General features: G+C 40.4%; 3 protein-coding genes across 3 annotated transcripts; 2 read left to right on the top strand and 1 right to left on the bottom strand.

The window, feature by feature from the left end:
* The first annotated feature begins 1,068 nt into the window (after positions 1-1,068).
* LOC138330694 (putative uncharacterized protein DDB_G0290521) lies at positions 1,069-1,919 on the top strand. Its single transcript, XM_069278234.1, has 2 exons — positions 1,069-1,524; positions 1,896-1,919. The coding sequence occupies exons 1-2, from the start codon at positions 1,069-1,071 to the stop codon at positions 1,917-1,919; spliced, it is 480 nt and encodes a 159-aa protein (XP_069134335.1).
* A 3,875-nt stretch (positions 1,920-5,794) lies between these two features.
* LOC138332054 (uncharacterized) lies at positions 5,795-9,760 on the top strand. The gene is made up of 2 exons (XM_069279996.1): positions 5,795-7,427; positions 8,051-9,760. Exons 1-2 carry the CDS (start codon positions 6,612-6,614, stop codon positions 8,123-8,125), a joined length of 891 nt encoding a protein of 296 aa, XP_069136097.1. The 5' UTR covers positions 5,795-6,611; the 3' UTR covers positions 8,126-9,760.
* LOC138332053 (uncharacterized) lies at positions 9,724-13,964 on the bottom strand. Its single transcript, XM_069279995.1, has 2 exons — positions 13,687-13,964; positions 9,724-12,079 (listed from the first exon to the last, which is right to left on the bottom strand). Exon 2 carries the CDS (start codon positions 12,077-12,079, stop codon positions 9,833-9,835), a length of 2,247 nt encoding a protein of 748 aa, XP_069136096.1. The 5' UTR covers positions 13,687-13,964; the 3' UTR covers positions 9,724-9,832.
* Between the last annotated feature and the right edge of the window lie 1,831 nt (positions 13,965-15,795).

Here is a 15,795-nt window from a genome sequence, read left to right as displayed (position 1 = left end):
AATTTATGATATTAAATATGATTGAATAAGTATGTGTTGGAGATGTATGAAACAGACTCTGTATTTATACATGGATTTTAAGATGAACAAAAGATGAAATGTTGCATGTTTTATTTGTAGTGATTTATGGAGAATGCAGGTGTGTGTTATTTAAGAATGAGGGAATGTGCTAATTTATTCCACTCCTTCATATCGTTTCCATGGCGACTAAACTCGTCCCTACATGCTGATGAAATAGATCTATTTATGAAATATTCATAATATGATAAATTTTTAAACCAAATATTCCAGAACACTGCGTTTTACACATTATATATAGATTGACTTTTTCTTATATTTTTTCATGAAGATGAAATGGAATAAATGTTTTAAAATATATGTATATAGTTAAAGTCACGGCCATTCTTATGGCAACTCAATTGTGTGTCATATGATGAAATGTCTCTTTAAATTGAAACAATTTGGTTTCTATGAAATAGAAGCACACAAATTAAACAATATTAAAAAAACAATATTTGTTTCTGTTTTATTTTTTGACCTAGTAGGTTTGGAAGCCTTTCAGCCATGTGCTTTGTTTATCATGGGTTTGGAAGCCTTTCAGCCATTGTGCTTCGTTTGTCATGGGTTTGGAAGCCTTTCAACCATTGTGCTTCGTTTGTCATGGGTTTGGAAGCCTTTCAGCCATTGTGCTTCATTTGTCATGGGTTTGGAAGCCTTTCAACCATTATGCTTTGTTTGTCATGGGTTTTGTAGCCTTTCGTCCATTGTGCTATATGTTGTTAACAGGAGTGCTTCTTTCAATAGCAAAGTTTGTTACTTACAACCAAATTGGGTCAATCAATATTGCTAAGACTTAGCTCAGGTCCTTAATAGTATAATTATCAGAGGTTTAAACAGGTTTGTTTTATACATCTCTAAGCCGGAGTACCCAGATAAAAACCACAAACAACTAGACAAATCAGCAGCTGGCAACTCTTCCACATGGAATTCAAAATCATATCTAAGGGGTGGTAATAATGTATAGGGCCAACCAGGCAGCCAACTAGGCAGTCACCCAGACAGTCATCCATGCAGTCATCCAGGCAGTCACCCAGGCAGCCACCCAGGCAGCCATCCAGGCAGTCACCCAGGCAGTCACCCAGGCAGCCACCAAGGCAGTCATCGAGGCTGTCACCCAGGCAGTCATCCAGGCAGTCACTCAGGCAGTCACCCAGGCAGTCACCCAGGCAGTCACCCAGGCAGCCACCCAGGCAGTCACTCAGGCAGGCAGTCACCCAGACAGCCACCCAGACAGTCACTCAGGCAGTTACCCAGACAGCCATCCAGGCAGTCACCCTGACAGCCACCCAGGCAGTCACCCAGACAGCCATCCAGGCAGTTACCCAGGCAGTTACCCAGGCAGTCACCCAGACAGCCACCAAGGCAGTCATCCAGGCGGCCAACCAGGCAGTCACCCAGACAGCCACCCAGGCAGCCACCCAGACAGCCACCCAGGCAGCCACCAAGGCAGTCACCCAGGCAGCGGTGAGGCCCTTTGTGTTATTACAGTATTCTAGTTTAATATGCTTTAAAGATTAAGTGAAAATTTTAGCTGAGACTACAATATTACATAGGGCAGACTGGGAGTGAGATGATGCTTCAACTTTAAATATCAATGTTTCAAGGTGAGCTGATTATCCTATCCATTACTGACTGGTCTACAAGTTGGTGGTTATGTTGAATGAGATGAACCCACTAAATCCCCTGTTAACACTTTATACCATTTACTGGTTTCGACTAAGAAAACTCTACAAATTACACAGGGCCTTCCAGTTGATTTGATGAGGTGCGACTGTTTCAAGATGAGCTGACAATCACAATCATTAAGCCTTCTATGTTTTGAAAACTTGCTACAGGAGTCAGATCAGAGCATTCGGTGATTCCAATGATTTCTTTTTTGAAGTTAATATACTTGTAAGAAAGACAAGGCTGATATGGTGCAGATTGTCGAAATGATTCTTGCTTTTCTCTCACATAACCTACAATGTACAAAGGACATGCACTGATCTTATGAAAAAAACATAACATTTACAAAACTTCTGTGTTATTGAAAATCATTTTTTAGAAGATCGAGATGCTTGATTAGAAGTGAAAGTTCTACAAAATTTGGAATGGAATGAAGAGTAAGATTGGAACATAACATTTTCTGTACACATGAAGACCTCGACCATGACGCCTATACCAGAGACATATCTATAGTAAAAACTAGCTATGTCTCCGCTTATACAAAGAAATATCCATGTAGTTTGAGGAGTCAAGCACAGGAAGATATCGAGTATTCTCGGAATCGTACAGGACTTCAGAGTTAATTCGCTGTAGTAAGGGTTGACTTCCTAAAACAGAAAGAAGGTCAGCATACTCCCGACTAGGTTTTATGTTAGAAGGGAGGCAACTCTCATTCTAAGTGTTTACTAGTAAGTTATGTCCTTATATTTAGTCATCATAACAAATTACTTTATAGACAAGTTTACACAAGGTCGAGGGGTCTTTATACTGTAATTCCTTACACTATTCATACCTTATTTGAAATAAATTGATCACTCTAAATTGTTCATAGTTAGATACAAAGTTCAGAATCTCAAATGGAGATGTTGTAACATACATTATGAGGCATTATAGCAAGGCGTTTTTTTATTAAGATCATGATGTCGATCATACAGCTTCCCCTTAGTCTTCATCGCACTACAGATATACATATATCCGTCAACATCCCGCGGTTCTGCCTCACGGAGTCAGCCAGAAAACAACATACAATGCGTTACTTTCTAAAATCAGAAGTTGCTATTGACCAAGAAAATTATTTATCTGTTGTAGTAGTTCTTCAAAGTATACTCGACCGACATGTCTCGTAAATATCACATATTTATAAATTGAAATGTTCTGTTAAGCTTCTTTTCATTAAACGAGTCAGACAATACAGAAAGACACACTTTTAAACAACTTCATAATTTTAGCGTCTGTATACTCTTCTTCTTGTGGAATGACATCCTCGATACTCCAGGGGTTCCGATCACTTACGATCTCTACACCCCTGGACTATCTCATAGTGAAATTGAAGGCAGTTCAGCGAAAAACATTTGACCAATCACAGGCCAGCAAAGATTTCCTTATGAGACTACAGAGAGGAAAACGCCTAACATCAAAACCACACAGTCAACCACAGTGTACCCTTACACGGCTCTTTTGATGTACATCAAACGACTTAATTACCTGTTCTGTTCTGTTGCCTCCAGTTTTACTATGAGATAGTCCAGGGGTGTAAAGATCGTAAGTGATCGGAACCCCTGGAGTATCGAGGATGGTGGAATGAAGGAGTATTTATATGCGTCATTGGTAGCAGATATGTATTGGTACATCTGTATGTGTGTGGGTGTAGTGTCAAGTTCTATTTTGATCCAATTGTTAAGCTGGCCTGACCCGAAGGATTGATTGAGAAGTGTTTTTATAGATCTTTGAAGATGACATTAACTTGTCAATGTTGTATATGTCTTTTACTGTTCCTAAAATACACCAGCATGCTGACGCAAAACTGACAAAACACAATTGTGACCAGAACAATGTTTGTTGAGAACTGTTAAAGATGTTCCATCGCTGACAGAGGATAAACGATACTCACCATTTGAACATTTATTGGTGTTTACTCTTGTATGTATATGTCTAATTAATACAAAAATAATTTAAGACAATTCATTTTGTTTTTGGTGTATGCACAAAGAGTACTTCATTCCATTAATTCCAATTAATTATTTAAATATATTTAAGTAAAATTGAAAGCTCAATCTTTTCAATGGTAACTGAAGAAAAATACTTATTTGTTTTCTCATGTTTTCGATAGAGTAAAATACCATTTCTCAGCTGTGGAACTTTTTTAACATAACTCGTACCGAAAAGACCACAAGGCATCAAAACTCAGATTAAACAAATCGAGGGTCCAGTACGGAACCATGCGGCGTCTAGAGTCAAAACTCAGCAGGAGCGTAGCCAGGGTTGAAATAATATGGATGCAAATCCTATTCCCCGATGTACATCAGGTACATTGATTTACCCTCTGGGCCTCTCCCCAGAAAAGTATGACATGTTAATCCTCTCTCTAGCGATTCCCTGGTACTCTGAGAGGTAGTGACTTACTTTCTTATTGAAAAATGTTTATAGTTCAATTATTAAAGTGAGGAAAAAATCCGTTTTTTTTGACAAATTCAATTTACACTCTAGATACTTGTACAATGATTATCATACATAAAGCACAGTTAGCAATGTGTAAAAACTCCATGATTTTCGAATGTTGCATTACCAAATGCTGTAAAACAGTTGCAATGAAATACAGTTTGATTGGCACCAATAAAATGTCATAATAAAGCTATCATATACACTATTTGCGATTCAAGTAAAATGTGAGTTCTCATAGATTTATTGTAAATGATGTGGATGAACGGGAGGCAAGAAGTCTATAGAAACTACACGCGCCTGCTCAGATTAAACAAAATCGAGGGTCCAGCACGGAACCACACGGCGTCTAGAGTCAAAACTCAGATTAAACAAAATCGAGGGTCCAGCACGGAACCACACGGCGTCAGAGCAACAGATCACACATGCACGAGGATACGGGATTCTGTTATCGACAATAAAACTGCCATACAGTCTTCATCGCACTGACTCTGCCTAATGGGGCCAACAACATACGGAACAATGACTAAAGTATTCGCGATTTTTCAAAATGGCGGCTCTGCCACTGTGCACTTCGTGCGATTATTTAAGCATTGAACGTTTCTCAGTTGGCATTCATAGCCCATATGAATGCGAACTGGACAGAGGCGAATTACATGAGCGCGCTAGGCACTTTTGTAAAGTTGACGGAAATATAAATGCCCAGAAATACAAAAATATACTAGATGATAATCTCGCCGATATGTTACAAACGTGTTTTAAGCTGCAAAATAATATACCACCCATTACATGGCCTGCACATAATAATATTATTGAAAATTTGTGGCTTAGAATCAAAGGACTTTGCAAAACAATGAACATTGAATCAGTAGACCAGCTGTTTCTAACGATTTTATGGGTTTCGTATAATTCAATACCTAGCCGTTTGTTGGCAATTATAAAGTCCAAGGTCACCTCATAAAATACTAGGTAACAGAAAATACTTGGTAACACAAAATACTAGGCAAATGCAATTATTTTAATGTGGTTTAACTTTCGTTCCCCCTTAGCGATGCTGCATGAAATGCATGACGTCCGTCAGGTAACGCACGTAACAGTGCTGTGGACTCACAGAATGGTTTGATGAGATCACTAATGTTGATATCCGTGAATCAAACGAAAGAGAGCGGGGAAATGACATGGGGAATATCTTGTATATATACATTTTCACTGTGGAATGTAATGGCTGTATGGTTGTTTCATTAGCTGTGAAGCAAGCCGTTTATGTCAAATACAAAAACGGACTTATTAGTTATTGCCACGTTGACATCAGAACGTATGATTTTCTTTTAAATTGTCACAAAAAAACAGAAGTGACAATTAAAATGATAAACGAGAGCATACCGTGATGTTTGCAGTGCAATCGAGAATTGAAACGGAGAAAAGTCTTTGATATTAGGTCGAATACAAGGAAGGAGACTAAGATATAATTTTCAGTTTAGAGGTTATTATGTTGAAACTACAGCGAAGATATGGAATAAAACATGGGATCAAATATCCGTCATTCCATAGGTACACTAGTAATGTGTCGTATATTTTAAAACTAACGATGTCATTCGATGACGTCAACAGATTTGAACTTTCACTGCTGATAAAGAGGAAATTCCTGTGTGGTAGACAAGATCCAAACATTTATCTTTTGATTTCAGTAGAACACCTCGGCTTTATGACGGACCATAACCCAATATCGATCAATACTGGCAGATCACTGGCCGTCAATACATTTAAATATACACACCAGAGTGTAAGGTGTAGGTACAGGTATGTACAGGTAGGCCAGGTATATAGGGACAGGTAAAAGTCGGGAGAAATGGAACGCGGTGCAACAACTAAAAACGTCACCAAAACATGTGCTGGACCTGTACAGATGCAAATAGTAACATCAGGGTACGAGAAGGTACATGGTATATCCGGAATGTGAGGTCAGTGACGTGTTAAAGGAACAATGACTCCAGGAATGGAGTATATCTAACACACTGTGTACGTGTATATAGGTGAGTACCACCTCGATCCGCTTTTGTTAACAGTTATAACTACCTGTCGGCGTCAAATTGTATTGGACAGTTATCAATGGACCAAAATAAATTGTACATAATGTCGTCAAGAGTTTTCTACTGAATAACCCCTCGCGTGCTGAGTAATATCTGACATGGAACTACTTGGAATGGAACTGGTAGTATACAATGTAACCTATACATAACAACGTACGTTTGTATTGAATACTCTTTGCAATGAATGAAACTTATAATTAACCCAGAGTGAATGTTTATGATTGACCCAGAGTTAATATCAACCATTTCAATAAATGCCAAGGAACGTGCTCCTCAATGTAACTAGAAGTCTGCATTCCCGAATGATGTCAATCTAGTATGTATCTAGTCAACATGGCGTTACGCGAGATATTCCGGGACCCTGTGACTGTTTTAAGTGCCAAACTTCCACATGAATCACAATGTCTTCTCACTGATGTCGCGGTGCTTCCCGACTCCTTCATCGTCATTGACAATGAAAATCAATCTGTCAAAAGATTTACCTTCCAAATGACTTTGTTCGACAGTGTGAAACTAGAGGACCCGTGTGGCGTCACAAAGCTTTATCTATCCTCCCATGTTGCTGTGACGCAGCCGCAGCAACAGACTATAACCTTCATTTCCGCCGAAAAAGGCGGGAAAATGTCGATAAGTTCATCAAGACGAACAAACCGGAAGTACCAATCCATTGCCTGTCTGGATGAAATGCGCCTTGTGGCCGGATGCTGTGAGATAGGACACGGATCAGTAGATATTCTGTCGTTTGATGGTGATGTGTTGTTTTCTATAGAGAGGCATGACACCAAGTCCCGTATATTCCGCACCCCAGCGTGTGTCACGTGCTTTGCTGGTCGGTACGTGCTTGTTTCAGACTCGGGACGAAGGGAACTTGTATGTGTGACAACGAAAGGAGAACTAAAATTTGTTCATGACCCCAAAGGGACTCCTAGCGGTCTAGGAGTCACGACGTCCGGTGACGTATATATGTGTATCTATGATAGAGGTGTAGTCCAAAAATTAGACGTAAACATGGGCACAACATGTGATTATCTTCCGGAAGTGGAAACTAAGCTGCCCCTAGCAACGTGTTTGTCTGAAGACAGAGTGCTCGTGATAACGGAGGAAATGCCTAGTGATAGAGTCATCATAGTTAACGTATGTATTCCTTATAAGTCTAAGAAGAAGTACAATTCCCTGCTCTTGGCTTGTTCGTCTCAAGCAGCAGCTCCCTTCCTGGTTCAGAATGATAACGTTCTTGTCAACCAGTCAAGTCATTTAAGGACATGCTTGTTTTGGAGGAGCAGAGCCAGTGGTCAACACTTGGTTATTGGCTATATGATGTCTAATACAAAATCACAAATTGTGAGCTAGTGGCTGAATTGTTGCCACCAAGACCATATTGCTACCTCGGTCTGGCGTCAGCCGCCAACCCACCAATTTTAAAGACATCAGTATAAAGTTATCATTTCTAATGTTCAGTCAATACCAGGGAATGACACAAATATAAGCTTCGTGATTATATAATGTTTTGAACATTGTACAATGTACTCAAACCATGTAACTAGGACTTTCACATCACAAGTTACAAGTTGAGTTTAATTGGTAGAATGTTAGCCATCATAACCACATTATTATCTTGGTCTGATCCCATCTGTTTGAAGGTTTAAAAGTTTTATTTATTTATGTCCTGTACCCGGGATGTAATGGTATTCTTATACAATTCTTATGTCACATTTTATGTGTTCTCCTGTGTATCATAATACCTTTCTTCGTTACAGTTGGATGCCTACGAAAAGACTAGCAAGCATGGCCCTCCACTACAATTGTCTAACATCCATTTAACTGTCGACTAGTGAGCATGGCCCTCCACTACAACTGTCTGACATCCATTTAACTGTCGACTAGTGAGCATGGCCCTCCACTACAACTGTCTAACATCCATTTAACTGTCGACTAGTGAGCATGGCCCTCCACTACAACTGTCTAACATCCATTTAATTGTCGACCAGTGAGCATGGCCCTCCTCTACAACTGTCTAAAATCCATTTAACTGTCGACTAGTGAGCATGGCTCTCCACTACAACTGTCTACCATCCATTTAACTGTCGACTAGTGAGCTTGGCCCTCCACTTCAACTGTCTAACATCCATTTAACTGTCGACTAGTGAGCATGGCTCTCCACTACAACTGTCTACCATCCATTTAACTGTCGACTAGTGAGCATGGCCCTCCTCTACAACTGTCTAACATCCATTTAACTGTCGACTAGTGAGCATGGCCCTACTCTACAACTGTCTACCATCCATTTAGCTGTCGACTAGTGAGCATGGCCCTCCACTACAACTGTAACATCCATTTAACTGTCGACTAGTGAGCATGGACCTCCACTACAACTGTCTAACATCCTTTTAACTGTCGACCAGTGAACATGGCCCTCCTCTACAACTGTCTAACATCCATTTAACTGTCGACTAGTGAGCATGGCTCTCCACTAAAACTGTCTACCATCCATTTAACTGTCGACTAGTGAGTTTGGCCCTCCACTACAACTGTCTAACATCCATTTAACTGTCGACTAGTGAGCATGGCTCTCCACTACAACTGTCTACCATCCATTTAACTGTCGACTAGTGAGCATGGCCCTCCTCTACAACTGTCTAACATCCATTTAACTGTCGACTAGTGAGCATGGCCCTACTCTACAACTGTCTACCATCCATTTAACTGTCGAATAGTGAGCATGGCCCTACTCTACAACTGTCTAACACCCATTTAACTGTCGACTAGTGAGCATGGCTCTCCACTACAACTGTCTACCATCCATTTAACCGTCGACTAGTGAGCATGGCCCTCCACTACAACTGTCTAACATCCATTTAACTGTCGACTAGTGAGCATGGCTCTCCACTACAACTGTCTACCATCCATTTAACTGTCGACTAGTGAGCATGGCCCTCCTCTACAACTGCCTAACATCTATTTAAATGTCGAATAGTGAGCATGGCCCTCCTCTACAACTGTCTAACATCCATTTAACTGTTGACTAGTGAACATTGCTCTCCACTACAACTGTCTACCATCCATTTAACTGTCGACTAGTGAGCTATGTGAACTATTCAGCTATAACTGGGATGTAAAGTTCGCCAGAGAAGGACAGCTTCACGTCACGATCATATAAAGAGTGCTTTTATTTCATATCGATGTACTTACAGGGGAGTATAAACACAACTTGTTTCAGTGCTGCGCAAAAACACCCTGGAAATCAGTAACAGCAACCTGTCTCAGTGTCCATAGAACATTAACAGATGTTTTAGGGCCCCAGATCATATTCGGTTAAATATCGAACCACTTTGTATAGTGTATCAGTTGACTCTAATTACTTTGTTCCTGTATTGTATTTATGTATAGCCTTATCCATACACGTACTGTTTTATAAAGCTGTTTAAACACATTCCGCAATACAATAAAATTTTAATACTGCAACACAATGATAAACGTAAAATCAAATTTGTTTTGTATAACCATATCTGAAAGTTTCGAATTTTCTTTTGTCCCCGGATTCATCCAATGGTCGATACAGGGATTGGAGATTGCACCTGTACAATCAGGGGCCTGGTTGTCAAGGACAATGTCATAACGAGGCCGTCCACGACAGGGTTTGAATCCTCCGTCACAGCTACGTCACCTCCGGTTAGACGCAATGTCGCCACTGGTGTTAATGCCATCGGCATCGTTAGTGTTACCGTCCGTGTTGAAACGTCACCGGCATCGACGGGAAGCCAGGCGACAAGATGAGTGATTTTCTGTAAAGTTGTGCCTGATGGTCCAAATAAGTATACATATCCATGTTCATCCTCCGTCACCACAGAGCGGAAGTGAGCTTCTCCCAGTCGACTCAGCACTGCCTCAAACATATGAAAAACTGCTTTCTCTGTGAAGTTATGCTTCGTAGATGTAGTTAGACCGCTTCTACAGAACAAGGTGTTACAGGTCGGCGAGTTCGCGTAGAAATACCACGTGGCCCTAGCGAGGCCAAGACGTGCAGACAGAAAGAGACCACGAGCGCCGTAGATAGCCTGGGCCCTCTCTGTTACACATTCGGAGGCTGCGCAGTCCTCCTGACCGCCGTCAGCGTCCCAGCCCCATTCCGTCAGCCAGATCGGTTTACAAGGGACGTTAGTGTCCCGCCACCGAATCATGTTCCGAATACTGTTGAATGTGGAATCTTTATGCTCCGGATATGTGGCCACCCGTTTACCATTGTCGTTAGTTATAAAGCTGTAGGAATGCATATTGACGACACTGATGAACGTTGACACGCCTTGTTTTACCCTTGTGCCGATGTAATTACCATGTCTGGGTTCCTCTGGGGCAATCGTATACGCCTGGAACGCCCCAGGAAGGACGTTTATTATTTGATCGACGTCTCTAGCCCCAGTAGCCATGCCCTCTAACACTGAGGCATAGAAGTCTGCACTGTAATCCCATGGCTCGTTCCCTACCTCGAAGGCAGTCACCAAGCCGTTGCCGACTTGAGGACCAAAATGCCGAGCGAATTCCCTACCATAATTGTATGCAGATTGTCTCGGTGTGTTCCAAACACTGGCTCCGAAGGTCTTGTTTAGGAACTGGATTGACGCGTCTACTTGGAGACCGGCCGCCCGCCACTTACCATATTCATTGTCCCAATTAAGCCACCAGGACGCATTAGTGCCATGGCCTTCACCCATCTGGTCAAACTGAGGATCGAAATCCGGGTCCTTTACGTCCCAGTCGAGATTGTGGTAATTCCTCGCGTAGGATGCGACTCGACTGTACAGTGCCTGGCCGTTAGGATTATGTCCCCACCCCCATATGCCATTTACACCCAGCAAATCCCGTATACACACAGAGTTCGGCTGTGCAGTGGGCGCGGCTCCCCAAATCCCAAACTCGTCGTAGGCATCTACCTCCCAGCAGTAGACTTTGTTGTAGTTCCTCAGTTTGACGTTATATTCCAGCGCTATGTATCTGTACTCGGTAGGAGATTGAAGTCGGGTCGTAACGGCATGTAACGCGGAGGGTTGTAAATCTCTGACCTTGTCCCAAGTTTGTCCGTCTGTAGAAAGGGCGAGACTGGTACTATAGGCCGTGTTTGTACCTGCCCAGTGCCTAGTGCGTACCACGCCAATCCGTCGAAGTACCCCCAAGTCTACCACTATCCTCTCCACACAGTCCACCCGACCTAGGGCCGCTATCTCCGTCACCCGGAAAGCGGTAGCCGATTCCAGAGTAATAGTGTTTACTTGAGTAGAGATGTCGAACGTTTTGCGCTGATAGTTGTCGCTCGAAGTGAGTGTGTGTATCAATGTTTCCGTACCATTGATGTCCGCCACCTTCATCTGGGTGTCTCCGTGGTATACACCCCACACAGACAACTGAGTGAAGGTTTTACCACTCGTGTCCATGGTTAAACTAGCCTTGTTGTTCTGTCCAATGTCAATCTGGTGTGATGTGTACGTAGATGCGTCGGTCAGCTCGTTGAAACCCTGACTGGTGGACACTCCGTTTATCTGACAAGCAGACGTCCGACACAGATTCAGAAGGACATTAAGGCCCGGGCGTGTCATGTACCCTGTGGGCAGACAGGAACCGGAAGTCCAATGTGTGTTGTCATCGCCGTCCAGAACGCGTTCCGGATTATTACCACTTGACGCGTTCGCAGTGACCCCAGACATCTTGGTCCATGAGGTGATGAGACCGGCGTCAGGATCCCAGCTCCTGGTCACGTGGACAATCGCCAGTAGGACCAGACTTATCTGCAACATCTACAACGTACGGATTTAGTTAGAGTCATAGAAGCAATGGAAGCGCAGAATAAAATGAAATAAGCCCTAAATCAAGACTTAAAGAAATACACTGTTTACTGCACTTATACTGGAGTTTACACTTTACTTACAAAACTCACACACTCTTCAGGGGATACATTTGAACACATGCTCTCTCTCTTTGTGTGCTATAAACACTTTGTTTATGAGTGAGTTAGAACCGTCGGTTATCGGTGATTCATTTCGCCTATTCTATAATGTACCATCATGGAATGTAGGAGTAGGAATGGACCGATGAAATATCATGGTAAAATTAGACTCACGGTTGAGAATTCTCAAGTTACATCCAGAATTGTCCTATGTATCCAATCTGGATACTCCAGGGGTTACTATCACTGTCTGTATATAATAATATCCATACCTAAAATATGTCACTGTTACACTGTAGGAATTTCAAAATAAATATTCTGACCATCACAGGCCTACATATCTTTCCTTTGAAAATTAAAGTTAGCGATGACCAGCTTCAAAGCCGATATATTGTATCGTTATTCAAACAAGCGAATACTATTGATTTACATTAGAAGATCAAACTATTCGGTCTCATTTTGTTGTATACAGAACGTGCAGCTTTACTATGACACAGTCCAGGGGTGGATGTAACGGCAGTGATAGTAACACCTGGAACATCAAGGTTGCTAAACTGTTTCAACTTCTTTTAATTACAATAACAAGAGTCTGGATCGTGGAATTCAAACAATGGTGGAGTATAATTACAAGAGTCTGGATCGTGGAATTCAAACAATGGTTTAAGTATGATTACAAGAGTCTGGATCGTGGAATTCAAACAATGGTTTAAGTATGATTACAAGAGTCTGGATCGTGGAATTCAAACAATGGTTTAAGTATGATTACAAGAGTCTGGATCGTGGAATTCAAACAATGGTTTAAGTATGATTACAAGAGTCTGGATCGTGGAATTCAAACAATGGTTTAAGTATGATTACAAGAGTCTGGATCGCGGAATTCAAACAATGGTTTAAGTATGATTACAAGGGTCTGGATCGTGGAATTCAAACAATGGTTTAAGTATGATTACAAGAGTCTGGATCGTGGAATTCAAACAATGGTTTAAGTATGATTACAAGAGTCTGGATCGTGGAATTCAAACAATGGTTTAAGTATGATTACAAGAGTCTGGATCGTGGAATTCAAACAATGGTGAAGTATAATTACAAGAGTCTGGATCGTGGAATTCAAACAATGGTTTAAGTATGATTACAAGAGTCTGGATCGTGGAATTCAAACAATGGTTTAAGTATAATTACAAGGGTCTGGATCGTGGAATTCAAACAATGGTGAAGTATAATTACAAGAGTCTGGATCGTGGAATTCAAACAATGGTTTAAGTATAATTACAAGAGTCTGGATCGTGGAATTCAAACAATGGTGAAGTATAATTACAAGAGTCTGGATCGTGGAATTAAGTCATTATGGAAATGAAGTAGATATCAAAATAAATTTTACAATACTACAATTTACAATATGGGGTTGTATTGCTTGGTTTCCAAGCGTTAGAAAGTTCGAAATGACGTGACAAAACTTACCTTGTTGTTATATAAAGGTTCCTGTGAAGTGCACTTGACCACAGAGAGTTGACTATCTATCGGAGAGTGTCCTATCAATGCCACCTGTTACAAACCTTCAGTAGGCCTGCACTGACGGTTTTATAAAACAATGATTGACTAACCCTGTCGATGGACTAGTTCCTAAGGCGATGATGACACCATCCAGGGGATAGATCACACACGGATATGGTGGTTTATATATTTTTTTAAATGACATAAAATCATTCCACACACCCGACAAGATGAGCTATTTACATTTTTTCTGACGGTCCATTTGTTGTAAGTTCCGGCTGCGGATGACGTGTACCGATTTTAATATTAATTTTTCGATATAACTTGTTTGTTTGTTTTTTAAGGGAATGGCTTTTATGCACCCGTTTGTGTTAATCATAAACTCGGAAAATGTCATCAGTTACTCCATCTTTACAATCTAAAGATAATCCACAAACGCTTTGTTTTAATCTTAATCTTTGTTATTTTAAGACGTTACTCAGGCCTTTTCGCGCTTTACAACTCAAAAACTAGTCTTAGGATCAATGTCCGAAAATAGTGTCACAAACAAACATGGGGCAATCGTATGACGTCATACTTATTCTGCTACATAGTGATCCGATATGAGAATAAATTTTAAGGGCGCAGCCCTTCTATGAAAGGCCGTTCATGTCAGAAACCAGATAATTTAACGCGTTAATCACACTTTTAACGCGTTAAATGCTAACGCGCTAAATGTTTTTTTATCACGTCAATAATTATTTTATCACGTTAACATTTAACGCGTTAAACTTGACAACTAATCAGAAACGTCGTTATGATGGCACATAGGAAACTGTGCTTTTCGCCTTTCCCATATGGTCGAAAACCCACAGCCGCTTGGGAACAGCACAGGGATCTGAGAATTAGGAACAGATTATATAATCATGGACCCACCAGAGTGCCCTAAGATCATTTAAGACGTTTTAAAGGTCTAGATAAAAAAGGTCAAAATCATACTATATATAGTACTAGTACCAAGTCCAAGATTATATAATCTGTAACTAATTCTCATATCCCTGTTGTGAACACTACAACTATAATATCGATGGTTCGTGGGTTCCCAACGATGCGTCATTCTGGCATTATTTTTTCGTGCACCCGAAAAAAACTACTTAAAAATTTGAGGAGAGAAGAAATTGGCTCTAGGCCTACACTAAAGTCATTTTATTAATTTAGACAAGATGTTCTGTGGTTTAGAGAATTTTGGTCTCGCTTTTCGTCTCCGTATGGTTTATTGGCCTCGTAATTCTTTCTCTACTAATAAAACCGAAAGCAAATTCTTCAGAAACAGAAATTAAATATGGAAATGAGATAGAGATTGATAATGGTGAAAAAAAATGAACTGTTTCGGAATACCGTGGAACGTTTGTTTTTTTTTTTTTTTTTTTTTTTTTTTTTTTTTTTTTTTTTTTTTTTTTTTTTTTACATGTATCAATAAACTTAGAACAACTAGGAAAATTATCGTAGCTCGAGTTGGTGCAAGGAAAGGTTTGTGTATCAATTTAAATCTTAATTATTTGTCTTTAACACATTCGTTTGAGTATATTGTTTGTTTTAACGGCCCACTACCTTTCCGAAACGGCTTTTAATTTTTAAAATGGGAATGTAAAACAAGATCGATAATTTTGTAGAGTCCTAAAAATTATTAACTTACCGTTAATACTACATTTATCATCACCTTCTGAACGATTTGATTAAAATGAATAAAATGTTTATTTTCATAACGCGGGTCGTATTATGTTTCCCGCCGTCGTCCTAAATACCGCGCGGTAGTTGACTATCACTGCGCCAGACGGCAAAACAGCGAAGTGACTCTCCACTGTTTTCATATATTACGCAGGCAATCTTGCATATGTTTGGTGTCGTAACCTTATTTTAGATCATCGGTATGCATTTTCTGGTGTTATTAATGTTTTTTAAGAAACCTTTATATTTTGCTCCGGAAAGGTAATGGGCCTTTAACGTATATATCTTATCTGTTATCGGAACTCTGTTGTTATGAAAGAGATACATGTATTAGTTACATTCACCAGATATCTAATATCATATTAAAAT

This window comes from Argopecten irradians, chromosome 9 (assembly GCF_041381155.1).
Source record: "Argopecten irradians isolate NY chromosome 9, Ai_NY, whole genome shotgun sequence".
Taxonomy (NCBI): domain Eukaryota; kingdom Metazoa; phylum Mollusca; class Bivalvia; order Pectinida; family Pectinidae; genus Argopecten; species Argopecten irradians.
The sequence above is the reverse complement of the archived record's forward strand: the minus strand, read 5'-3'. Positions and strand labels throughout refer to the sequence as shown.